A 27811-nucleotide genomic window follows, 5' to 3' on the forward strand; every position below is an offset into this window, starting at 1 on the left:
ATACATACACACACACACAAGAACCATAGCTTTATCATTTGAAATAATACAAATAAAATGACAGGTACGGGTTCGTAAAACCAATGCCATGTGACACATTTGGAACAGTAAAGACAGGTTAGGTCCGTGGAAAGAGAAACCGAGGGGGAAAATAAAGAAATGACTGACTAATTGAATACTATAAAATGGCAATAAAAAAAAGATTCCCTCTGTTTTAACACTGAGGCGAGTGTCGTGTACACGGTCTTATAAGGCAGGAGGAATGTTGTGATGATACAGTTCAGTACAAGACAACAAGACAGGCCTGCAGACACCAACACAGCCCGATCCTCTCCACGTCCTGAGCGAAGAGGCAGAGCCAGGACTAGAAGCGGCACTGAGCAGTGGCTGTTGTACTGACGGCCACATGAAAGCTCAGACCGAGTTCTGGGCCAGGTCGTGGTCGCTGGACGAGCTGGTCTGCCGCTCAACGTTCCGCTGAGCCTTACAAGCGGCCATCTTGGTCTGAATGTCCCCCTTCTTCTCAAAGTAGTCCACCAGGGGGGGCTCCGTCAGCACGGACGCCAACATCTGCTCAAACGTGATGGACCAATCGCTGTCCACCACACTGCCCCGCCTCTGCCCTCCGCAGCCAATCAGGACAGTGTCGTCTGTGATGTCGTCGCACTGCAGCGAGCCGGTGCTCACCATGGAGTAGGAGGAGACGGACGTGTCGTCCCGGCCGTCTTCATCCGAGCCCTGCAGCGGGGGCAGGGAGTCCAGCTGGGCGTCGGCCAGGGCCTTGCAGACGTCCTGGGACTGTCCTGAAGACCCTTCCCCACAGCTCTCCTCGCCCTCGGGTCGAGCGGCGGCGGGTGGAGGGGAAGGAGCCAGGGTCTGGGCGTTCTTTGCGGTGTGGTTGGTGAACTTCTTGGCCACCTCCCCGATGCGGAGCAGCAGACTTGCCACGGTGGCGATGGAGTGGTACAGCTCCTGCTCAGGGCCCTCCTCACTGAACATGTTGTAGAGGGTCTTACACAGCTCGATGAAGTGCTCCTGCACGCACACACACACACACACATGTATAGAGACAACCTAGTGTCACGAAGGTCTGCAAACCAGTTCCTAGCTTAAAAGGTGTAGTGTCAGTAGTTGTAAAAAGAGAGAAGAAAAGAGTGGAAAAGAGCAAGATTTTAAACACTCCGTCTGCTCCCTCCCTCGCTACGTTTCTCCGCCATTGTCAAGTGTTGCATTCCACGCGCTGGCGATAGACAGGAGCAATAGATTCCCCTGCCAAATCCAGGAAGAAGTGCCCGATTTATCAGAATTGAGCCGAGAGCGACCGACAATCTGAACTGGCTCTTCAGAAGCAATCACAGCCCACTAAGAACTGTTAAAGATTTAAACTGTACTCATTTCATTCGCCAATAACTGATGGAAGGATATGCCATTTTTAACAATTTCAATCCCCCCCCAAAAAAAGCTTTAGATCATACCTATTCCTTTAACACTGTTGGCCTTTCAGCATTTCTATTCTTCTTCTATAACCCTGTCCAGCACTTTGCCTTACATTGAGGTGTGTAAAGACGTGCAGTCCTCCAATGGGTTAGCAATGCGGCCCGTTTGGAGGTTTGTCTGAACTGATTGCTGATTGGTCAGCAATCAGAAGATTTAAATACATGCATGTTGAAGATTTAAATACATACATGTATTGGCTTTCAACATATTTGCAATGGAGCGGACTCCATCCGATTAGTCTCTTTCTGGATCAGCTCGTCGGTTCAATGTGCAGTCGGGAAGGAACATTTTTCCCTAGTGTCCACGTGATCATGGAGATGTATAAATACAGGCAGCTCTGCCAAGATCCGGATCTTTGCAAAAACGTTGTAGGCAGAAGTCTAAATCATGCTGAAGAGGTTTAAGAAATGTGCATGTGGGTTGAGTGTTCTTTGTAAGCTGCTAAACAATGCTGAGAGCAATCAGCTGTAGGCGGGTAGGACTCCACCACACCGTCATCAGTACTGATGAGTGTGGTGGAGTCCTACCCGCCTACAGCAACCTTCTCATCAGTACTGATGAGTGTGGTGGAGTCCTACCCGCCTACAGCACCCCTCTCATCAGTACTGATGTGGACGCAGAGTGCTAGACTGACCTGACTCATCCTGGGCAGGTCTTTGATAGTCTCCTTCTCTGGTTCCTTCTCTTTTGCCCACATCCTCAGGTAGTACTTGTAGTCCTTCACCTTGTCCTCTGACACACACACACACACACACACACACACACACACACACACACACACACACACACACACACACACACACACCACACACACACACACACACACACACACACACACACACACACACACACACACACACACACAATGTAGTTGGGGATCGTGATCTGTTTGCTAGCATGTTAGCTCCTTTTATGATGTGTTTTTGGCTCTGGTGTGGTTCTGGTGTGGTTCCCGCAGGAGTGAAGGGTGGAGTTGTACAAACAAAACAAGTTACTTAGTGGTTTATGTTCCTCTTTACCTTTCTTTTCTTCATTGTCTCCACCTCCATCAGCAGCATCCTTCAGATCCTCCTCTGCTGAAAGACAAGCAGCCAATCAGATCACCTCCACAGACCATCAACAATGTCCTATCAATATCCCCATCAGAGTCTGTTTCTCAAAATAGATGTTTGTCCCTTATGCCCTGTTTACACCTACCCGATAGTGGGCCCCGATGGTGCCCGATGGCTAAATCAGCAGCTATCGTTATAACATCGGCAAATAGCGTGGTTGCATCGGGAAACACCGTTACTCTTCCCGGGAACATGTAGTTAGACAACGGGAAGAAATGCTCAATGATCGGGCAACATCGGGCAACATCGGCAAAGAACGAACATGTTTGTTAATTTTGGGTCTATCGGGGTAGAATCGGTTACCAAGTGTTGCTATGGGCTAATCGCCTATAATCGGGAATAGAGCGGGAGTATAACGTAAGACATCGCAATCGTTCGGGAATTTCCCTGGGCACATCGGCTATATTCGTTAATCTTCCGCGCTTTATCGTGTTTCATCGTCTTTATATCGGCAACCTCAACACACGAAAGACCCTCGAGAACCCTAGACAAATAACGATTGTGAGTGACCAGATTGTGAAGGAAGACCCTCAATCTGTCACTTGGGTATAAATAGGGGGTGATGGATGGATGTCCTATTTTAAATTAAAGGGGTACTTCGCCCATTTAGAACCGGCGTTTATATTATAAAATCGCTATTGTAATATAAATAAATATATAAATAAATATCAGTCTAAACCAGTCTCCCCTTTGCCTTCTCCCGAAAGGACGCCAGATGACGCGAAACGCGTCATTTGACGTGTTTGGCGTCATTCGAAATTACGTCTAATGACGCCAAACGCACTTCGGGTGTCTTCCCTGGCATTATAACATCGGGTATGTGTAAATGCTACCCCGATAAATTGACCCGATCATACATTTTTAGCCCGATGTCACCCGAATCACCCCGACTTCCACATCGGTGGTCCATCGGCCATTAGCGGGATGGTGTAAACGGGGCATTAGGGAGTTACCATTTGACACACACAGAGACAGAGACAGAGAGAGAGAGAGAGAGAGAGAGAGAGAGAGAGAGAGAGACGGAGGAGAGAGGGCGGAGGATGAGAGAGAGAGAGAGAGAGAGGGAGGAGAGAGGGAGAGAGAGAGGGAGGAGGAGGAGGGAGAGAGAGAGAGAGAGAGAGAGGAGAGAGAGAGAGGGAGAGAGAGAGAGAGGAGAGAGAGAGGAGAGAGAGGAGAGAGGAGAGGAGAGAGGAGAGGAGAGAGGAGAGAGAGAGAGAGAGAGAGGAGAGAGAGAGAGAGGAGAGAGAGAGAGAGAGAGAGAGAGAGGAGAGAGAGAGAGAGAGAGAGAGAGAGAGAGGAGAGAGAGAGAGAGAGAGAGGAGAGAGAGAGAGAGAGAGAGAGAGAGAGAGAGAGAGCATCCTTTAGTAAGAGAAAAGACATTGTGGCAGCCACAGGTACAACAACAATACCTGAGCTCACTTCCTGCCCCCCCAGGAAGTCCACGTCAGACAGGAGAGGAAATTCTAGACGCACAAAAGATGGAAAATGGGATGCGAGGTGGAGAAGAGAAAGGAAAACACATTAAGTGTGTGTTGGGTAGAGAAAGTGAAAAAGAGAGGGATGGGAATTGTGTGTGTTACTGTGTACGTTTGTCCAGGAAAGGAAGGAAAGGAAAGTTATTGTGCATAACACATGAAGAACTGGAGAGTCTGCATTCATGGAACCATGCCAGGAGGAGCAGGTGGAGGACAGCCCTTAGCCACACACAGGAAGTCCGGAATTGTGGAAGCCCACAAGAGGTATAAATGGTTGGAGAATATGCATTGCACCTTTCTGGTAGCTTTTCTCACCTGCCTCGGATCCTTGACCGATCCTTACTCATACCTTAAACCATCCCTTACCCAATACCAACAATTCCCCATCCCTCACGTAATACCTAACGTTAAGTATATCTACGCTAATACCCTCAAAAGAACATCATTCAATGAGTTTGTTAGCTTAGCAAGCACACACAAGCTTATACTGCTGGTGTGTGCCAGCAGTGTGTGTGCATCAGTGTGTGTGCATCAGTGTGTGTGTGTGTGTGTGTGTGTGTGTGTGTGTGTGTGTGTGTGTGTGTGTGTGTGTGTGTGTGTGTGTGTGTGTGTGTGTGTGTGTGTGTGTGTGTGTGTGTGTGTGTGTGTGTGTGTGTACCAGAGGATCTGTCATCGGTGAAGAACTGTGTAGCCTCCAGGGCAGACTCCGCTTCTTCAGGACACAACACTGACATAAGACATCACCGTCACCAATCAACCATCATCATGATAAAGGAGAAGCAGTCACAACAAGAAACAAGTTACACCAAGGTAAGCTGGCAAAGTCTGACTCCGTTCTGCCTCCGAGTAGAAACACACAACAGGTGTGATCCTTTGTGTGTGTACGTGTGCGCGTGTGACTGATGGTACTGATGAATGATTTAATCCCAGACGGAAAATTCAAATGTCACAGTACTAGAATATTTTACGACAAAATCCTACAAATATACAGAAAAATGGTTTCTAGCCACAATATGAGCAGACTTATGGATGCCAACATTAAAATCGAGTTGAGGCAGACATGATGACATTAAATGCTACATGACATTTGGTGCTACGCGCTGCCACAGCGCTGTTGTGTGTGCTGTTGTCCGGCTCACCTGGGCTCAGGTGAAGTTTGTACAGAAGCTTCAGTTTCTCAGTCATGTCTCCGTGGTACATCCCACCTAAAGCACCAGACACACATTTAATTCCCCAAGCAGTGTTTCTCCAATTTATTTGCCTACTGGCACAAGCAGTTAAAATGGTAGAAACTGGGGCATTCCTCTATTACTGGGATTAACATTATTATTCATCAACAATCAACGTCAAATATTAAGAAGTGCAACAAATATTAATATTTTTAGTCGTAACTTTGAATGTACCATTTAACAAAATCGATTTTGCTTGAAAAAAATCCCTGAAACCTGCTCCCATTCTCCTATGGGGACACACTGTTTACTAGAGACAAGACGAGACACGATATTCGGTTCACGAGAACGAGACGAGACGAGACGAGATTTTAAGAAAACTACAATGACAAAATATATGACTGGACCAACACTTTATTTAACCCAGTTGCACATGCATTTTGAAATGTTTCATTATAACTCTTTACATGCATGAAATTGAAACTAAAACTAAAATTTATAAAAGTTGAAGTAAAATAAATTAAATTAAATAATTATTTTTTTCAAGTGCAAACAATATTAACCCTAACCAAATCAAAGTTCTACTCCATCAATAGATTGCAAATAGTGCAAACAGAGTCTGACCAAGTATGCCACTGACAACGTATTGTCCGTGTCTTATCAGTCACTCTACTGCCATTCATCATTTCCGCCGGGTACCCAAAATGCTGCCAAACAAATGATTTAAAAGTGGCGGGGGCATCTTCGACGGTAATACAGGTATTTTCCGGCGTCATTCTGGCTGCCTATGGCTGCTTCCCCTGCTTCCCCTCCTTCCCTTCTTCTTTTCCTTCTCCTTCGTTAGGTTCTGGCAGGCGAGACATAGCAAAGGCGCATTACTGCCCCCACAGGCAACAAATAGAAGTTTGGATAGCTCACAAATCTCAAGAGAGATTTTTAACGCGACGGGTAATATCGTCGAGTTTATTCTTGCGAGATCTCGTGGCACGAGATCTCGTCACACCCCTACTGTTTACACACTACTATATCTATATCCAACAGTTGGAAATCCCTGCCCTTCGACACTGGCTACAGTACTTCATAGTCACAGGGAGGCTGTATAATGCAGTGCCAACAGGCTGTTCCACCTCTAACGTTCTGGGGTCCAACCCAGGAGTGTCCACAACCTAACTGTAGGCCTCCCTGAGGAAGAAAACCAAACTGCTTCCTGCTACTCAGTGACCTTTCTGAATGCTAAACCGCTGAACAGCCAACAGTAACCCGGCTAACCAACCTGGTTTAACATGGAGTTAACCCTAACCCTTACTCACTCAGCCCGGTGACAAACTCCTTGAAGTTGACCAGGCCGTCTTTGTTGCGGTCCAGCAGGCGGAAGAGGCGCGCCGCCAGGATGGGCGTGTGCACGCCGCACCGCCACAGCGCCAGCGCCCCGAAGAGCTGGCAGAACTGGCCCAGGTCGATGCGGTACTGCTCCAGGTAGGGCAGGCTGGGGTCGTGGCGGTCCGCGGCGGCCGAACCACCCAGCCCCCAGTAGCAGCTCATGACGTGTTTGGCCTGAACAGGACGCCGCGCAGCGTTAGGGTTAGTCTGGCTGCAGCGGGAGGGAAGGGGCTGTGATGGACATCCCTATGTCCTTCACTTTTTAATCATTTCGTTTTGTTTTCTTTCTTTTGTGACCATCAGTGCTACCTAGCCTGCTTTCCCAAAGGACAGCAGCCTTCTGCAGGGGGGAACTGTTAAAATAGACTGGGAGACTGTGTTCACTCTGCTAGAGAGACCGGGGTATGCATACAATAAACAAGTTCATCTGAGGTTAACTATTGGGTGGTTTTTTTGCATCAAGAAGTCTCATCTGTTCTAGAAAATAGCTGTAGCAATATCTAAAGACATTTCCACGACATCGGTAAACAACAACAACAACGAGTGACACTTGAGGTAACCGTTTGACAAATGGCAGGAAATATATATGTAGTCAAGTATAGACATTTCTGGTGCTTATAGTTTTGGCAGGGAAACATGCAGTTGAGTAAAAGGAGAATGTCCAGATATTGTACGATATATGTAGGTTTCACTAACATCGAGAACATACAAGCACAGCTTAACGTTTCTTAAAGTGTCTGAAAAAGCAGGGTTTACAAGTGTTAAATGTGGATAAAGCATTTTGGTAGGTCATGTCAGGGATGATGTACCAGTGTGAAGGCAGCTGCATTCTGTACTATAGCATTTTATACTGCCTTGATGGGATTTCTTTATGTTGTGTCTTAAACCGTGTTTTACTTCATGTACTGCTGCCCCTCTTGGCCAGGACATCTTGAATAACTGATGTATAATCTCAAGAGACTAACCGAGTAAAACAAATAATCAAAGTGGGCTGTAGGGATGTGATCGTCATGCGACACCACCCCTCACCTTGAAGAGGCAGTAGAGCTCCTCTAACTCATCGATGCTGAAGGCAGATTCTGTCATCATGGCTCGCACCTGTGGAGGAGAGAGAGGTTGACCCTGCCTTCTGGATCAAAACAAGTTACAGTACTTATCTCCGCAACCTTACTGGTGCAGACAAGCTAAAAGGTTTGGGTTGGTCTAATGGATATTGACATAATAGAGTTGGTCTCTTGTGTATGAACAAGCATTATAATAAAATATCAGATTACGGGCATTAAAGATGAACTGAACTGCAATAATCAACATCGATAACGTGTTAGTTATGACCATGATAAAAAAATGATACTAAAAATATTATTAAAAAAAAATCTATATATAGCTTTTTTTTAGCAACAAAAGAAAATGCGTCTTTTAGTATTAGAGCGCTGATGACGTCACTGGCATGGTAGGACTAGGTCGTTGCTGCAGACACGCAAACATATTCTACACTCCACGGCGGAAAATAGTGATTTTAATATGGCTGGTTACGCGTTTGAGCCTGTGAGGCACATGCCTGTAGTGTCCGACTGCCACCCGGTGGAGAGGGATCAATTTCAGGCTCCAGCTCCACCTTCGGATCGTGTGCGTGTGATGTGCGTGTGGGTGCTGCCGGAGCATGGACACTGCCATTGAATCGGTCTGCTGCCGAGAGGTCCCGGTCAACCTTGACCATCTAATGATGGGATTAGGTTGCATAACCATGCATAGGGCATTTCGGATGCTGTGCGGCGAGAGAGAGGTTTCGAAGTGGCCTTGCTCTCTCTAAGGGACGTCCGAGCGGAGACACTGGAGCGCCCCATAAATAGCAACCAAGTAACAAGGCGAAAATTATCTTTCCCCCTCCGTTTTCCTTTGATGCGTTTCAGGAATATCTCCGTAAAGACGGAAACGCAACGAGCTGTACAAACGCTGTAGTACCTACATAATCAAGGCGCTGGTTCTCCACAAAAATAAGTGGAGCGCATCAAGCGTGCGCGCATCCAGCCTGCGCGCTGTATAAAAACATTCAAGTCGAGGAGGAGATAGTAGTTGTTTAAAGGACAATTCCGGTATTTTGATCTTTGAGCCCACTTTCTGGTTTGTTTAGGATGAAATAGAGTGGGTGACACAGAAATTTGAACTATTAGTCCTTTCTCGGGTATTTGGCTCATTTTGAATCGCTCCTGCCTGCTTCAAAATGGTTGTCTGTGTGCATACACAAACCTGTCAACCCAGCAACGTTCGTTTTCAAAAATGTGCATGTAACCGAGTGGTTAGTGGCATTCATGAAGTTTAAAAAAAAAATATCGGCGCAATATATGGTTGCCATCCGTGTTAGTTGCTAATTGGAACTATTTTTTCAGATACCTCACAACCGCATATAAACTTCCGCACGACTTCCGTCGGCATCTGCCTGCACTTCCCACAGGCACACAACCAATTTCCCGTGATCCTGGGGACCGCTTCAGCCGGAGCTTCAGGCGCCTCCGTAGCCCTAGCCTCCATCTCACGTAGCTCCTCTTGGGTGAATTCTGGTTCAAAACGATATCCTCTGCCGTCAAACTCAAAATCGAGTGCGTCCTCCAGAATCCTTCTTTCATAATCCATTTTCAGTGATTTTCTATGTGATTTTCCCTAATCCGAGGTGCTCACGGTACAAGACTTCAAACCAACGTAAACAGCCCACCTTTCCGGTTCGGCGGAGTAATATCAACGTGCAGTAATGAGTCTTCCAACTGAAATCAACTGGTGATAAATGTGCAATAAAACACGACAGAAACCATATATTGCGCCGATATTTTTTTTTTCAACTTCACGAATGCTACTAACCACTCGGTTACTTGCACATTTTTGAAAACTAACGTTTAGGGTTGCTGGGTTGACAGGTTTGTGTATGCACACAGACAACCATTGTGAAGCAGGCAGGAGCGATTCAAAATGAGCCAAATACCCGAGAAAGGACTAATAGTTCACCCACTCTATTTCATCCTAAACAAACCAGAAAGGGGGCTCAATGTTCAAAATACCGGAATTGTCCAGTATGAGTAGAAATACTTTTTAATCTACAGTTAGTAATTAAATTGACCAAGTGGCTGTATTTAAAGCTACAAAAATAATACAAAAAAAACCCTGTAACTTTCAATGCAACTCTAACGTTGCTTCAGGCGTCCACACGAATCCTAACACGAAACCGCATAGGTCCGGTTTTATTTGAAACCACCCTGGGACCATGGACCTATTAAAGAACATGGTTTATCATCTGCCTAATAACATGTGGACGGGACCTGGAAGACATGTTAGACGAACTTTGGGAGATACACCCGCGGATGAGCATAGATGCGAGGCGGATTCACAAGTGTCACGTTTACTTTAGGTGGATGTTGGAGGTTTACTTTCTGGTGGATGTTGGATATTGCACAGATGGATATTGCACAGAAACATCTTATTATGAAACTACTTCTTCGAGTTCAACTCCCTCTGCATCAGCAATCGGCTAGTCGGCGACCAACAGGGTGAGTAGAAAGGGACATTTGTGGAACTTCTGTTTACAGACCCGCCGTGGTTTAATTAGCAGCTCGGAAACATAGATCTGTGATATCGTCGGAGTAATAGTTTATACACTTTATGGTCGGAGTGCAAGCTTGTGGAGATTGACATGACAGGGGCTGATTGACATCGGAGGGATAGTCAGTTTTAAGGCTGCCAGCCGTGTATTAAGGGCTGGTTTCCTAATCAAAGGTAGCCTGTGGAAATGTATTATTACCCCAGCTGCCTTGGCCCAATATAATTCATTACTGCAGCCAGGGGCAATGCACTAAGATGGTCCTCCTGAAGACCTGGTTGCTTGCTTTTCCATAGCCATTTCAGCGAGCCTCAGAGAGTAGGAGTAGGTTACCATGCCAGTGACGTAGCTGATTGTTGAAATCCAATATGGCGGCGCCCTGTAACACTTTCACCCCTTTCACCGTACAGTTGAATCCCTTTTAGCAAGTTCAGCCCTTTTTAGTTATTGTACCAATGAGAAGGCAGACAAAACATCTGTTATATCAACTAAAATTCAAATTGAAGGTCAGTTCCTCTTTAAATAGGAATACAAATTTAGTTCATTAAAATTAAATTTGACAAAGAGGATTTTTTGCAGAGAAGTAAAAGTACAAAGTCAAACGTTAGATTAGCAAAAGTGCTCCAGTACTTTCCCTCCGGTACTAGGAACATCCAGTTTTCATACTGCTAGCAAATCACTTACCACACTCCTCTTGGCCGTGTCCTCCAGTGATTGGATGACCTTTAACCTCTGTTTGAATCTCATCTGCTCGATCACATCCGAGCGTAGACTGCCAAACTTCTGTTTAGAGACAAGACAAGGTATGGTCAAGGTATGCCGACATCAACTTAAAAGAGGCTGACCAGACATGGGGTCTTCAATAAGGAGTTGGGGACCTCTAGGGGGAACACAGAGATACAGCAGAGGGTTTGGAAACATTTGTTTGCAAGTTGTTATTAATATTATTAACTATTAATCATTTTTATTTTATTTTTTCTGGAAAATGTTGAGCTAACTCCAAATCATTATAGGAATAGGAAGCCTTTGTTTAGAACTTGAATAAACAATTCCCATTAGCGATGGTCAGTAGGGTGTAATGGTACGCAAAAGTCAGTTTGGTATGTTGATGGTTTTGAGGTCATGGTTCGGTACGATTTCGAGACCAAAAAATTCATTTACATTTCTTTTGAAGTTATATAATTGTAAACCATGGCTACTTGGTCATAATAAAAGGCCAAGCCTTTCCTGCTCTCGGCTCCCAGACCGTAGTCGAGGAGCACAGGAGAGACGGCCGATGTTCTCTCGGGGGTAACACCCTTCACTTTGACCGGCAGTGGGTCTGCTTATAGGTCGGAATAAAGGAGCCACCGATTATTGACAGGCTGGGTACTTTACTTAGTTCCACTGACTTAACAGTACACGTTTGCACAGACACAACCGGACTCATTCTTTCACTAAACTGACATGCGCAACCGCTCGCTCTCCTCGCTCGCCCACTCACTCGCTGAAGTCACTCATATACGCTACTCTCGTAACAGAAGCGTAGTGTGTACTGAATGCATGTTGATGATGATACACCTCTCCTAGGGGTTAACTACATAGGCACGACACCGGCTTCCTCAAGCTTCTTCGCCACCTTTTTAAATAAATCGCTGTTTCCTCGTTCTCCGACGGCGACCTCAACACGACTATTATCGCCTTACTGTGCGTTCACACCCAACACGACATTTGTCGCCCGTTCGCGTTGTCGCCGAAGTTTTGTCGTGCCACAAATCATAATCTGCAGGTTTTGGGCGAATTTGTCGCGCCACAACTTTTGCACCACCATTGCGTGTCTTTACCTTTTGTGGAAGAGAGAGAGACGTCGGAGAACCCTCTATTCATAATATTGTAATGACCACGGAAGTGCCAGTGAATGAAGTATTGATTAGACAGATTTATTAGATGGGCCTACCTAATAAATCGTTGGAACACACAAGACCGGAAACCATAGCAACGCCGGTAAACAAACGCAGAGAAGCCCAATCCCTATGAGAGCTCCCCGCGCTACGGCCATCCGGAGGCGCACAGAGCTTTTGGCCGTTATATATACAATGACATTATATTATACTATTATATATAGAGCTCCGGGAGTCGCCAAAGGCAACAATCACTTTCACCTCCATGCTGCAGTTCACCCCGGACTGCACTGCACTGAGTTGGCCGGTTGAACGCTGATTGGCTGTTACGTTACACATGTCACTCAGTGGCCACGCTGTTGAACGCTGATTGGCTGTCATCACGCGAAATTCGTGTCAAAGTTGAAATATTTCAACTTGAGCGAATGTGTCGTGCCACAAATCCTCGTGAACGCGCTCGCCTGTGCACGGCGAAAGTGTGGCACGACAAATCAAAACTTGTCGCCGGTTTTGTCTAGCGCAAAATTTGCCCGATACGCGTCTCTACGTTCACTTTGTACGGGATCTTGTCGCCCCGTTACGTTTGGTGTGAACGCACAGTTATACTTCCGGCTCACGGGAAAATTCTCGAGCATGCGCAGAACACATTGACCGTATGACATGCATGCTAATTCGACTAACAATTGAATAATCTAGGGGTCTAAATTCGACTTAGAGTAACTCGATTCGATTCGACTTAAGTCCAACTAAGGTGTATACATGCATCTTAATAATCCAATCATAGTCGGACCAAGCCAATAATTCGGCTTTCTTGAGTGTCATGTTAATGCACTGATTGTCTCCCGAAAAGGCTGGTCTGCTGGCAGTGGCACTAAGCATTCAAAGTAAGCGCACATTGGCAGGGAAGGGATATTGCCGAGTTTGGAAGAAGCTAAAACGTAGCTTCTTTCGGCGGACATAAGCCAATAGCATGGGATAGCAAGCAAAGGAGGGAGGACGGGAAGTCTAACCTCATAGGAGGATTTGATGAGGTTGAATACGTCGATCTCCGGCGGTGGTTCGTCCCCGCTGGTAAGCAGGGCATGGAGGTGGGGGATAGGAGAGGAAACCGTCTGCTTGTTCACTACGTTATCCAGATACCTGGGGAGGGAGGTAGGAAGTGACATCAGTAGTCAGCTGTCAGTCAGTCTACCAAGTAAAGAGAACTAATGCAGTCGTCAACAGATTGTGTTGGGGGCACCGTGCCTCTCTGCTGCCCTTACCTGCCAAGAATGGTCATTGCTTCTCCTTCATCATTGCAGGCCAGCAGAGCATCCATGTTGTCATGCAGGACTGCCAGCGCAACCTAGGGGACGATTAGAAGCACAGATTACCGACCACAAAGTTAGGGTTAGGGTTAGGGTTAGCTACCCCTAACCCAACCGAGGGGACGATGAGAAGCACAGATTACCGACCACAAAGTTAGTCTAGAGCAGCCTATGGTGGGCTTGTACCCTGTCTCTCAATATTGCCAGGTCGCTTTCTCCCTGCAGAATCTGGCAGAATTCAGCCGCGTATTGTGGGTGGTTCAACCTTTAATTGTGCGTCTATCTGTAATATTTTCTTTCTAGTCGAAAAAGCGAAAAAGTTTTGATAACGGTACCATAATTTTTTGATCTGTAATGTACCATTATAATAAAAAGGAGACCACGATAGGTTCACAAAGAAGCATCGACAAGGATCTAGAAATTATCTTCAATAGATTGTCCATGGAGCGATGGAACATTTTTAAAATGTATTCATCTATTTTACCTGTAGTGCTGTACGAATAGTGGTATTGTAATATAAATATTAGGATAGATTAGTCAAGAATCATTGATGTGTTCCTTTAGAAATGGTCTGCGGGAGGTGCATGCAGCTGGAGCCATCAACCATCAATTAGAAATTCTGTTGTTCTGCTTCGTCTTAATTAATTTAATAAATGTATGGATTTAGACAATTAAAAAAGATATGAACTTATGTATGCCCAAGTCGACGATATATATGACCTTAAAAACTATTGGGTCAGCCATACTGTAACCACCATCGAGAAAACTAAATTGTTTACTTCAGACATTCGACCACTTGAATGGATGCAGACAGACAGCCAGTGATTGTTATTCAGATAGAAAGACTGGCCGTCAGTCAGTCAGCCAGCCAGTACCGTTGCTGACCTGGAAGATGACCTTTATGCCCTCGAAGAAGAAGCAGTCGACCAGCAGAACGGCGCTGTCGAAGGGCATGACGGACAGGAAGAGGGTGAGGAACCAGGACAGGGAGATGCTGGAGATCACCCCCAGCTCTTGCATGTGCTCATAGAGCAGCGGCAGGCAGGCCCTGGTCAGCTCCTCAAACACGCCCTGGTCCACCAGCGCCCCTACAGGCACACAGCAGGTTTACACCTTCACACAGGGCACGGGTCCACCAGCGCCCCTAAAGGCACACAGCAGGATTACACCTTCACACAGGGCACGGGTCAACCAACGCCCCTACAGGCACACAGCAGGATTACACCTTCACACAGGGCACGTGTCAACCAGCGCCCCTACAGGCACACAGCAGGATTACACCTTCACACAGGGCACGGGTCCACCAGCGCCCCTAAAGGCACACAGCAGGATTACACCTTCACACAGGGCACGGGTCAACCAGCGCCCCTACAGGCACACAGCAGGATTACACCTTCACACAGGGCACGGGTCAACCAGCGCCCCTACAGGCACACAGCAGGATTACACCTTCACACAGGGCACGGGTCAACCAACGCCCCTACAGGCACACAGCAGGATTACACCTTCACACAGGGCACGGGTCAACCAGCGCCCCTACAGGCACACAGCAGGATTACACCTTCACACAGGGCACGGGTCAACCAGCGCCCCTAAAGGCACACAGCAGGATTACACCTTCACACAGGGCACGGGTCAACCAGCGCCCCTACAGGCACACAGCAGGATTACACCTTCACACAGGGCACGGGTCCACCAGCGCCCCTACAGGCACACAGCAGGATTACACCTTCACACAGGGCACGGGTCAACCAGCGCCCCTACAGGCACACAGCAGGATTACACCTTCACACAGGGCACGGGTCCACCAGCGCCCCTAAAGGCACACAGCAGGATTACACCTTCACACAGGACACGGGTCAACCAGGCACACAGCAGGATTACACCTTCACACAGGACACGGGTCAACCAGGCACACAGCAGGATTACACCTTCACACAGGGCACGGGTCAACCAGGCACACAGCAGGATTACACCTTCACACAGGGCACGGGTCCACCAGCGCCCCTAAAGGCACACAGCAGGATTACACCTTCACACAGGACACGGGTCAACCAGCGCCCCTACAGGCACACAGCAGGATTACACCTTCACACAGGGCCCGGGTCCACCAGCGCCCCTAAAGGCACACAGCAGGATTACACCTTCACACAGGGCACGGGTCAACCAACGCCCCTACAGGCACACAGCAGGATTACACCTTCACACAGGGCACGGGTCAACCAGCGCCCCTACAGGCACACAGCAGGATTACACCTTCACACAGGGCACGGGTCAACCAGCGCCCCTACAGGCACACAGCAGGATTACACCTTCACACAGGGCACGGGTCAACCAGCGCCCATACAGGCATACAACAGAATAACATCAACACACAGACATACCTTAATGTCATTAAACAGCTTTTTGGAGCAAATGACGCAAAAGCCTTTATATTATATTACAAATAACATATAATAAGACATTATAATTATAAGAGATAGCATGTAGGTGGGACACACGGAGGCTGACCTACGACCCTGGTGTTGTAGTAGTCGGGAAGCATCCTCTCACACAGCGCCACCAGTAGCCAGAAGGCCTCCTCCTCCGTACAGTAGAGCAGCAGAACAGAGGCTACAATGTTCATCGCCTGGTCGAGAGACATAGACAGGCACAGAGCGGGGAGGAAGAGAGAGAGAGGGGTCCTCCATTCAACTCTTGGTTTGTCTGTATATTTTATGCATTTGTTTTGTTACAAATTAAACAACTCTGCAGCACATGTTACAGGAGCAGTCAACATCGGGTTAACAGCTTCTGTGTACCAGTTTCTATCTGGTTCTGTCGGGTTCTACTTCTTCCGTCCTGTTACCGATACCTTGGCTTTCAGTACCGGCCGATACCAAGTACCGATCCGATACCAGGGTATAATTATTAAGCTGTATGCCTCACTGTCGGGAAGAGAGCGGGATCATTCTTGTATGGTAAGACAATATTAAGCCGGACTAAAAACATCTTAGACACTGTCAGCAGCTTCATCGAACTGACACCTTCTTTGTTTGGCAGACCTCGTCGTGCTCTTTGGTGGGATGCAGTATGGTACAGTAACACATGGCTAATTAATTGCTCTAAATTGAGAATGTCTAACTTAGCCAACTGGAAAACCAAAGCCATCATACGTTTTTCCTTCTTAATTCGACATCCTATATCCCTGTTTGGAAGCTAGGGGACACACTTCCTATCAGGGTTAAGTACCGTGGCAAGAAATCAGCGCACGGCATAACGTATTAGGCCCACTTTTACACGATAACATAGGATTTAATGGAATGGATCGGTCACATGTACCACCGATACCCGATCCAGCTAATTGCGTCAGTATCGGACGGATATCCCATATCAATATCGGATCGGTGTATCCCTAGTTCCATCAGGTTGTGACCAGTTCTCTCAGGTTCCGCCGGGTGTGTACCTGGCAGTACCCGATGCCCGGGTTGCGGTGTGCGTAGGCGGTGAGGACGCGGCGCAGCGCGGCGATGCCCATCTCGTTCTGGAAGGCACGGTGCTCTGGCATGGAGCGATGGAGGTCCCGCTCTATCTCCTCCGTCGCCAGGGAGCACCGTCCCATGGCCTGCTCCACCAGGTCGCCGTAGTAACCGGGCTGTGTGGCCATCTCGTTCTGCGCACCTGGAAAGGGGTGAGAGGAAAAAGGGGTCTACCTTTTCTGTGCTTTCATATTTTAGATGTTCTAAATTATAATAAAATCAAACATTGATCTATTGATGATTGATTTTGTTTAACATCAGTAATTTGTGTATGATATATATTTTTGGTTTTCTTTTACATGATCGAAATAAATTTCAATCAAATCAAAATCATCATCTCAAAATATGAAGTTCAAGAAAATGTAAAAGTTTATAACTATGGCTTATTTGAACAAATTATTAAGTTAATTATTACAGTGTGATGTTCAAGTAGGTCAATCATTATTGAACAGAATACAGCTAATGAATACAGAAGAAGCTAATGTTGGACCTGCAGTAATGGTGGTGAGGACTCATAGGTTAGGGGGTATACCTGAGAAGAGAAGCCATAACTCGCCCCGCAGGCACTCTGGTAGCCCGTTGAGGACCAGCTCTCGGGTCTTGGAGGTCCGGTACATGCACACGCCCCGACCAAACTCAAAGAAGTGGATCTTCCACGACTCCTCCTTCATCTTTTCCTTGGCCTGGAAGAAGAGAGAAAGAGAGGGGGAGGGGAGGGTGTTTCCAAAACAGAGTGAGCCTACATCAGACAGGTTTGTGATTGGACACACAAACCAATCTGTCTTTGTTTCCTTCTTTATCATTGGGCTATAAATTAGAAATAAAATTGGCGCGCAACAGTCATTTACAGCCACACCCTGTTCTTTAAGGAAGAGGGTTGATATGGAAAAGGGGAATATCTGGAGAATTACTTATCTGGGGCAAGGACGATACCACAAAACTACAAATGGTTACAAACAGTTAACTGCCAACCACTAGCTAGCACTGGCTGCTAACCTTTCGCTAATACTTACTAAAATAATACCTCAATGAAAGAGCTGACATTTGGTAGAAGGTTCTGTGGGGAAGATGAGATTTAAAGATTCCTTTAGAAGTAAAATATTTGCTTTAGAGATAACATAACTCTTAAAAGGATTCAAGTGGATTCACTTATGCATTCAACACCTTATCAAACAGGGTTTCTACCGTGATAGAACAGTCAAGGTAGGGATGCATGGCAAACATGAGATCACAGTGACATCGGGGTAGTTCTGTGACAACTTGCTCCAGTATAAAACAAATATGGACATACCTAAGTCCTTTCGTCGCCCTTGGTTCTATGTACAACGATATGAGGGTGTATTTTTGTCTTTCAAGGTGCATTACCGTTATTTGCAACAAACAACGGAAAAACAAACCATATTTGGCACAACAGCCACAGAGGGGACTTCAATGGCTGCCTCGTATCTATGCCCCAAACTCATTAATAACTTTTCAATAAACGATATTAGTTGCCACTGATATTTGGACCAAATCAACACGAAAATGTACTGGCTTTTTTATTATAATAATGAAATCACTCTTCTTGCCGATGACATGGACAAGTGATGGTGGGTCATTCTGCCACCACCCACCACAGAGAAGCTGTGAGAGGAACTACACGCTAGTCTCAACTGCATGAGACTCACTAACAGAGCCAGAGAGCCTGGAGCTGAACTCACGGCTTTGGGCCCCTGGCCCTCTGGGTCGTCCCGCTGGTAGATGTGCAGCAGGCCCTGAGAGGCAGTGGGCAGGCCAGGGTGGTAGTGACGCTGGGCCTGGGAAGAACCGGACGGCCCGGGGGACGACGAGGGAAGGCCAGAGCAGCTCTGTTGGGGAGTCCATGAGCTACTCGTTACTTTAACCCATTCATGTCATTCAGTTCTATCAATAGGAACTCATAAGTCAACTTTATCATATATATAACAATACCCTACTCTAGCTCATCACTTTGATATCCTAACAGTCTAGTTACGTACATTACTATGATAAAACAGTGTACTTCGTTACTATGTTATAACAGTCTTGCTCATTACTCAATTATAATAACCGTCTACTTCATCACAATTATATACTAATACTCTCCTTTATTACTATGATATGACAACAGGCTTGCTTTGTACAACGTTATAATATAAGTCTACTTCAGAACCCTGTTATAATACGATTCTACTTCAGAACCCTGTTATAATACGATTCTACTTCAGAACCCTGTTATAATACGATTCTACTTCAGAACCCAGTTATAATACAAGTCTGCTTCAGAACCCTGTTATAATACGATTCTACTTCAGAACCCTGTTATAATACGATTCTACTTCAGAACCCAGTTATAATACAAGTCTACTTCAGAACCCTGTTATAATACGATCCTACTTCAGAACCCAGTTATAATACGATTCTACTTCAGAACCCAGTTATAATACAAGTCTACTTCAGAACCCCGTTATAATACGATCCTACTTCAGAACCCTGTTATAATACGATCCTACTTCAGAACCCTGTTATAATACGATTCTACTTCAGAACCCAGTTATAATACAAGTCTACTTCAGAACCCTGTTATAATACGATTCTACTTCAGAACCCTGTTATAATACGATTCTACTTCAGAACCCTGTTATAATACGATTCTACTTCAGAACCCAGTTATAATACAAGTCTACTTCAGAACCCTGTTATAATACGATTCTACTTCAGAACCCAGTTATAATACGATTCTACTTCAGAACCCAGTTATAATACAAGTCTACTTCAGAACCCTGTTATAATACGATCCTACTTCAGAACCCTGTTATAATACGATTCTACTTCAGAACCCTGTTATAATACGATCCTACTTCAGAACCCAGTTATAATACGATTCTACTTCAGAACCCTGTTATATTACGATTCTCCTTCAGAACCCTGTTATAATACAAGTCTACTTCAGAACCCAGTTATAATACGATTCTACTTCAGAACCCTGTTATAATACAAGTCTACTTCAGAACCCAGTTATAATACAAGTCTACTTCAGAACCCTGTTATAATACGATCCTACTTCAGAACCCTGTTATAATACGATTCTACTTCAGAACCCTGTTATAATACAAGTCTACTTCAGAACCCAGTTATAATACAAGTCTACTTCAGAACCCTGTTATATCCGTCTAGCTCATTACTTTGCTATAATAACACGTAATCAATGAACAGGGTGATTGGCTATGCAAAGTGTTGACCAACCAAGGGGCCAGGGGGATTGGCGTCGCTCCACATCCTGTCCGGGGTGCGCTGCAGGAAGTCAGAGATACGCTGCACCAGGAAGTCTCTGTCCTTCAGGTTGGCGAACAGGAAGTTCATCTTGTTTTTGGTGCTGATCGAGACAGGACAGGGCAGGACGCTGCTGCTGTCAGCCTTTTCCACTACCGACACCTTCATAAGGAAACGCAGTGAGCACACACTTAACACACTGTGGAAGTTAATTCTTTCTGGATTAATTACTCTGTAACCATGCACCCCCCCCTCCATTCTTCCGCTCTAGAAAACCTTTGTGTCTTCTTGGTGTACTTTCTGCGGCATCTTGTAATCTACACATTATCATGCTTTAATAAGAATCTACTCAATGCTTCTACGGACTAACCAGCTCTGATGTCGTTATAAAGAGGAACCAAAAACACATTCTGGTTTTTATGCAAGCACATTCTCTAACCCTAACAGGCATCAAATAAATGGTGTGACGTATTAACTCAGTGCTCCCTTGAAGCAGTTCACTCCCGAACATGTGAACATGCTCTGTGTCCACATACGTGTGTTTGTGCTTGTGTGTGCGCCAGTGGAGGCTGCTGCTCTTTCAAAGAGGGGAAGCTCATTTAAGGCCTACATCATATATTTGTCAATTTTCTTATATGTAAATTCTGCTCTCTGTTCCTTTTCAAGGGAATGCTCTGTGACCCTGTCATACCAACTAGCTGTCTTTTCCAGTGACTTGACCAGTGTCCCCTCAATGGCCAGCAGAGTTGGCTGCTTAAACGGCCTTGGTCCCCGGGTGTAGGACTTGAGCCGCTTTAAACAGAAGCTCCTTTCTACACCTGCAGATGTAGCTCCAACTGTTGCCACTAATGAGAACACTCTGTAAAGCTGAGGCATTGCACTGTCCAACTCCATGTCTTTAAGGAACACCAAGGAATCACACAGCTTTCCCCTGTCACCCTGCAGGTCCTGATCTGAATACAGGACTTAAGTTCAGACCTCAGGCTCCCTGAATCAAAGTGATGGCCAACTACTAAAACGATATTAAACTCGAACAAGGAAAGGTGGGAAATATGTTAAACTCAAGCAAAGAATTGTGTGTATAAGTGTATGAAATGTACAATGAAAATTGTTTAGCAATTTCACCAAGATAAAAAAAATAAAGAAATAGGTTGCAGTTAGTATTTTGATTCGCTTGCAAAGTCTGCGATTGGACTACTAAAGAGAGCTCCAGCAACGTTTTATAGTTCAAAATCGCTGTCAATCAAACGGCAACTCTATTCATGCCCAGAGACGCTGAGCGTCCAAGGGAGGGACATAATCGTAGCATTATCCAATGACCGTCGACTTTCCACGCACTAAGAAAAAGCTGTTCTAAGCAGCCCCATTGAAGTCGATGTACGCTAAGCTTGTACAGGCAAATGCACTTTGACAGTACGGGAACGTAAGAGAAGGAAATCGAGTCAGTCGACCTGCGATAAGCAGCTGATTCTGAACAAACTCGTCTTCGGGATGGACTTTTTTGGGGAAGCCGACCTTCCATTGCAGACTAAGGGAAATCGCCACTGGCGTGTGCGTGTGCATCCGCGTGCGTGCGTGCATGAGCCCACCTCTCGGAGGGGGATGATGAGATTGCAGAGGTCTTCCTCGCGGCTGGCAAAGCAGATGTAGTTGTTGGAGATGAAGAGCTGACCGGTGACGTGCATCTTGGCGAAGGGGGCCCAGAGCGTGCAGTCTGTGTGTCCGTCCAGCCGCTCCTCCTGGGTCAGACGGAACAGGGTCCGGTAGCGCTCGTTCTTGGCCCGCGCGTCCAGGTCCCTGGATGGCGGGGAGGGTGGGTTTAGGCTGTGCCACTATGAGACGATGAATGAGGCTCTCTCATCCACAGCCACTAACAGTGAGCTACATGCCAATAAAAATCTGAGTAGCATTCAACTCAATCTGAATGGTGTGCAACACGTTCAGTGCAGTCTACAACGCATAACGGGGTAGTGTTCTAGACATATAGAGTAGCGTTCAAGGCCTATCAAGTTGCGTTCAACATAATCAGAGTTGACACACACACACACACACACACACACACACACACACACACACACACACACACACACACACACACACACACACACACACACACACACACACACACACACACACACACACACACACACACACACACACACACACACACACACACACACACACACGAGTTTCATCCTGGACGGAAAATACTACCGTCATCCACCAGCCGGCGACAGAGAGCACCCATTGAACCCCAATCAGCGAGATGGGAGACACGTGGCTGGACAGCCAGGAAGATACTTTAAAAGGAGCACGAGGACTGACATTGGGGAGGAACGGGAGCAAGGAAGAAGGAAGCGCTCGGGTCCGCGAGCGACTAGAGGCCCACGGAGGCCCTAGAGACAGTGAGTATATCATTTGTCTCAGATGTATGCAATAAATGCTGAGTGCGGCTTAACCCTCGCTTAACGTGTGATTCGTTCCTGGTACCCGGCTCATTGGGGCAGCGGGGTACATATATACATATATACATATATACATATATATATGTATATATATATGTATATATATATATATATACATATATACATATATATATATATATATATATATATATATATATGTATATATATATACATACATACATACATACATACATACATACATACATATACATACACACACAAACACACACACATACATATATATATACTAACAGTATAGAATAGCACGGTCCACACATTCAGGGTAGCATTCAACACTTTTCAAAGTGATATCTGGCAGCGTCCAACACACATTGGGTCGCATTCAACACGATGAGAGCAGCGTTCAACACAGTTCAGAGCAGAGTTTGACCCGTTTCAGAGTGCAGTCACCAAGCCTGCGGGAGACCCACCTCTTGAGTGCGGAGACATTCTTCAGCGTCTTGCGGGGCTTGGGCAGCGAGAGGTCGGCGGCAAAGCCCTCGTTGTCCAGGATCTGCCGCATGGCGATAGTGGCCAGCTGCTCCATCAGCTTGAAGGTGTCGTTGATGTTGAGGAACATGGAGAAGAAGTGCTCCGTGTCTCGGGTGCACACGCGCACGCTCTCCGGGAACAGCAGCGTGGCGTTCTTCTCCAGGCGGGTCACGTCGGTCCACTGGCTGATCAGGGTGACTGTGAAGAGAGAGGAGGCACACACGCCACACGTCTTTCTACCAATATCCGCTCCTGCACTCCGCCCATCCCAACCTGATCTGCTCATGGCTTCATCGGTTAGGAGAATGCGGCGCAAGACACACACACACACACACACACACACACACACACACACACACACACACACACACACACACACACACACACACACACACACACACACACACACACACACACACACACACACACACACACACACACACACACACACACACACACCTTCTTTCCCCAGCAGGAATGAGTAGAAGCAGATGTGATTGACAGTCAGGTAGAGCCAGCCCTGTCGGGGGACCCGCCCCTTCCAAAAGCTGCAGGAGTAGTAGTTAACCAGCTTCTCCTCCTCAGGCATTCCAAACAGCTTCCTCATCTTAAGCTCCGCCTCTCGGAACTTTCCCGAGTCTTCCTCTTCCTGCGCCTGCTTGCTCTTGTTTTCCTCTGCGATGATACCCTGAGAAGTGATGCAAGTCCAGTGGTTAGGGGCGTCCAAATGTTCCAGGTCACAACCTAATGTTTCCTAAGCTGTAAGCAACCTAAGGCCAGACTCCCTAAGCACCTACCTGCTCCTTAATGAACGGGCCGTGGAAACTGGCCATTGTCTTTTCAATGGGGTACATGATAACCCTTGATAATACTAAGAAGAAAATTACGGATTGCTGTTTGAATTTCTGCTCCTGGGGTTTCTAGTATGTCAGGCTGAAATGTAGGCTTTCAATGCTGCAAAGAAATAGGTGTTCTCCACATAGATAGGCTTTGGTCTACGTTCAAACCACCTTGCAGTGAGACAGCAGTTTTAACTGCAAAAGGCTGTGCTAGCAAATATAACAAATACTATATTATCTATAGTCACACACTAAAACTAGAGGCCTGACAATGGGGACATTTAACTCATTACAGTATAAAGAGTTAGTATATAACCAAATGGGTACCGATTATTTGGTAGGTTTACCTCGAAGAGACAAAGTGTGGAGATGCAACTACACAAACCGTGTTGCTACTACTTCAATATGTGTTTTAACTTTTCTCCTTTGTTCGTTTCGATTTTTGGATTATTGTACATTGCTGGTCAAAGCACCTATGCCTACAGTTTCCTATACAAATTAAATGAGGTTTGTAGAAAACACACTCCCTGGATGAATGGATATGTTTAACTGGATGGTTAAGATGGAAAGACGTATACATACGTTGGCTGGAAAAACTGCTTTCCCAGCAAACAAAAAGGACAACGTACAGAGATCTTCCCCTTCACAAAGGTGGAAATATCCTCGTCGTTCTCGAAGATGGAGAGCGTCTGCAGAAGGTTGGCCTCAAGCCACTCCCAGTGTGTGGTGATCTCCATCCTAGAGCCGCCTGGTGCACAGCAGATGAAGTGGTTGGCAATGACATTACTGAACCATTAAGAAATGGTTCTCCTGTTAAATTAGTATTGGATAAAACCTATGCTGGACTGATTAGTTGATATAGTATAGTTCCTCAAACTAATTTAAACATGATGACATTGACTATTAAAGATAGACTAGGCAATATGGAGAACTCTCCCAACTCTAATAGAGGTTAACTATTGATAGAAGATAGCTTGGCTGTGTTAGCTGCGAAGCTAGAGGGTTAGCTCGGACTAGGGGTTAGCTTGAACTAGAGGTTAGCTGTGACTAGAGGTTAGCTCGGACTAGGGGTTAGCCTGAACTAGAGGTTAGCTGTGACTAGAGGTCAGCTGTGACTAGAGGTTAGCTGTAAACAGAGGTTAGCTCGGACTAGGGGTTAGCCTGAACTAGAGGTTAGCTGTGACTATAGGTTAGCTCGGACTAGGGGTTAGCTTGAACTAGAGGTTAGCCGTGACTAGAGGTTAGCTCGGACTAGGGGCTAGCTTGAACTAGAGGTTAGCTGTGACTAGAGGTTAGCTCGGACTAGGGGTTAGCTTGAACTAGAGGTTAGCTGTGACAAGAGGTTACCTCGGACTAGGGGTCAGCTTGAACTAGTGGTTAGCTGTGACTAGAGGTAAACTTGGATTAGAGGTTAGCTCTGGCTAGATGTTAGCTGGGCTAGAGGTTAGCTCTGGCTCGATGTTAGCTTGGGTTGGAGGTCAGCCGGGGCTAGATCAGGGAGATGTACGCTGTGCAGCTTCTCGGGGTTAGCCTGACTATGTTGGCTGCTAGAGGGCTCGACCCACCACAGGCGATGCTCCAGTACACCTGGGAGTCTCCGGTCTGGAGAAGGATCCTGTAGGGGGCTGCTCGAGCACTGGAGTCCAGGACCACGTCCATGGTCCCCACTAGCAGGCCTGGGGGTGCGGACAGGTTTACGGTCGTACAGTACTGGACCGTGCAGACAGGTTCCGCCCAGTAACCCATGAAGGTAAAGAAAATAAGTGCTGAGGTGCCCTTAGGCAAAACATCTAACCCCTAGTATCTGCATCCAACATCTATCCCGAATCACTTAAGTAATGTCTTACCTTTTTATACATTACTGTAATAATTAACTATTATAACTTTACGGATCGCATCCCTAAAACGAAAGACCAAGTAATGACCAGATAACTATTTAAAGTAATAACTGGATTCTCCAAAGAAACTTACTTATTCAATTTGAGGAGAAATGTAATTAATGAGTAGTTAGCCGATGGACAACAAGTAGCAGAGGACATTTGAGATCAAACAAAGTATGCCTTGGCCTGGGGTCAAACACCTTACTTCACTTACTTCCGTTCACTATCCTCTTTTACATGCCGGCGTAGAGGGTGTAATTAAAAAGAAAAAAAGCCTCAGTAATGTATGTTGGCTCATAGCCTAACTTGTCTTTGCCATTGTCGTTAGTTCAAGCAATTAAGTCATTGTCCTATTGTTTTACTTGGTAGGTTTGAATTTCTCTAATGTCCAGCTGCCGTCTTGGCCAAGCCTCTCTTGTAAGAGAGGTGGAGGATCTCAATGGGACTAAATAGAACAGCTTGAGAAGATGGTGGCCTGGTCACATCCATGAATTCGTATGGACGTTTGAGATTAAGTACAGTCTGCGTTCATTGTGTGTTTTGTGTGTCTGTAGTAGCTGGATAATATAATATAAGTAAGTAGCTAGAGCTTTTTGTATGATTCACATATAATTACTTCCTCTGTACATTCTCCCCAACAATCAGGAAACGGATCCACTGAGAAACGCAGTACGCACTTTTCTCAACTAACGTTACATGTCAAGGGGGTCGGAATATTCCCTGTGTCATGTAAAATAAAATACATTGGGCCTGAGGCATGCGCAGAAATCATTTGCAAATATTAGTTTCTGGACTATATCTTAACATGGATTTAAAAAGTGTTTTTTTTTTAGGATAAATTGACTTCAGTCGCTAAAGCCCATTGTTGACGATGCTGATGGACAGTGGATTAAACGGGTTTATTCCATTGTTGATAACAGCAGAAAAGTTTGAACATCCGAAGTCTGTATTATACTGGTTTCACGTGACAAGTTGACATTCAGTGCAGAAGCATACGGCCAATGCCTAAACCACATCCCAGCAGAAATGCACCATCAGCTATATTTAAGGAAATGTAACGTTATGGCATTCATTTCCCTTGAAGTACACCACTTATTTGGGCAAATTAACTATTATGTTGTAGTCTATATAAATAGTCCCTACGCTTCGATTTCAAAGGAAGCGTATATTGGAAAAAATATCTGAATAATTTGTTCTCAAGATACTCATGTTGTGAACCAACATAGCTTGTTGTGATCACTCTTCCAGATTCTGTCTGCCTGAACCTTGCAGCGCGTCTGACGATATGCATCTATCAAAATGGCCAGCTTCTTCAAAAAAAATAACAAACCATGTTAGGACCAATGCAATCCTTGCGCACAACTATCCGCAGGCCGCATTTCAAGAAGCAAATACACTGAATGCATGGTTCAAAGTCCCAGAAGAAAGTAACAGTCGAGGGGGTCAGTCGGTGTGTAACGTTACAGCAACTCAACAACACACAACGGTACACAAAAAACCCTGGTACTGTTGTTACCGTTACCATGCATATTCATCCCAATATTATAACTAGTATACCGACCTATCGGATACCCCCAAAAAGAGCCATAGGAATCATAGGAATGCACAAAATGACTTTAGAAAACATGGTAAATATAGGCTACAGTACCTGTAATTCCTCCTCCTTTGCCATGGCCCTTTCTCCGCTGGAGGATGAAGAAGGGGTTCGCCCTCTCACTCACCCACAGCGCGTTAGCAATCAGTACTTCCTCGGGAGTGATCCACATGTTGGCCCCCTTCGCTCGGGTGGTCACAATTCAATGTGTGTGTGTGTGTGTGTGTGTACGGTCTGTCAAAAGCTTAGCTTGTTTTGGTTTAATTGGAAGTAGACATAGCTTTTTCTTGAGTTTGTGTCGGCTGACCAATCCGTCATCACAGAGAAATCTCAAGCTAACCCACGTG

General features: G+C 45.9%; 1 protein-coding gene across 6 annotated transcripts; it reads right to left on the minus strand.

The window, feature by feature from the left end:
* On the minus strand, positions 1 to 27811 carry LOC130390221 (TBC1 domain family member 9B). 6 transcript variants are annotated; one of them, XM_056600040.1, is made up of 23 exons: positions 27519 to 27811; positions 25556 to 25666; positions 24620 to 24738; positions 23611 to 23839; positions 23091 to 23349; positions 21784 to 21991; positions 20168 to 20356; positions 18625 to 18771; positions 17457 to 17607; positions 16852 to 17066; positions 15918 to 16035; positions 14292 to 14494; positions 13362 to 13444; positions 13110 to 13239; positions 10904 to 11002; positions 7663 to 7731; positions 6564 to 6807; positions 5224 to 5289; positions 4743 to 4796; positions 4019 to 4072; positions 2517 to 2573; positions 2132 to 2229; positions 1 to 1035 (listed from the first exon to the last, which is right to left on the minus strand). In XM_056600040.1, the coding sequence occupies exons 1-23, from the start codon at positions 27634 to 27636 to the stop codon at positions 415 to 417; spliced, it is 3642 nt and encodes a 1213-aa protein (XP_056456015.1). In that variant the 5' UTR covers positions 27637 to 27811; the 3' UTR covers positions 1 to 414. The 6 variants fall into 6 exon arrangements, with proteins under 6 accessions (XP_056456015.1, XP_056456014.1, XP_056456013.1 ...); XM_056600039.1 differs by having other exon boundaries at positions 2517 to 2570; positions 4743 to 4811; XM_056600038.1 differs by having other exon boundaries at positions 4743 to 4811.

This window comes from Gadus chalcogrammus, chromosome 10 (assembly GCF_026213295.1).
Source record: "Gadus chalcogrammus isolate NIFS_2021 chromosome 10, NIFS_Gcha_1.0, whole genome shotgun sequence".
In the NCBI taxonomy this organism is placed as follows: domain Eukaryota; kingdom Metazoa; phylum Chordata; class Actinopteri; order Gadiformes; family Gadidae; genus Gadus; species Gadus chalcogrammus.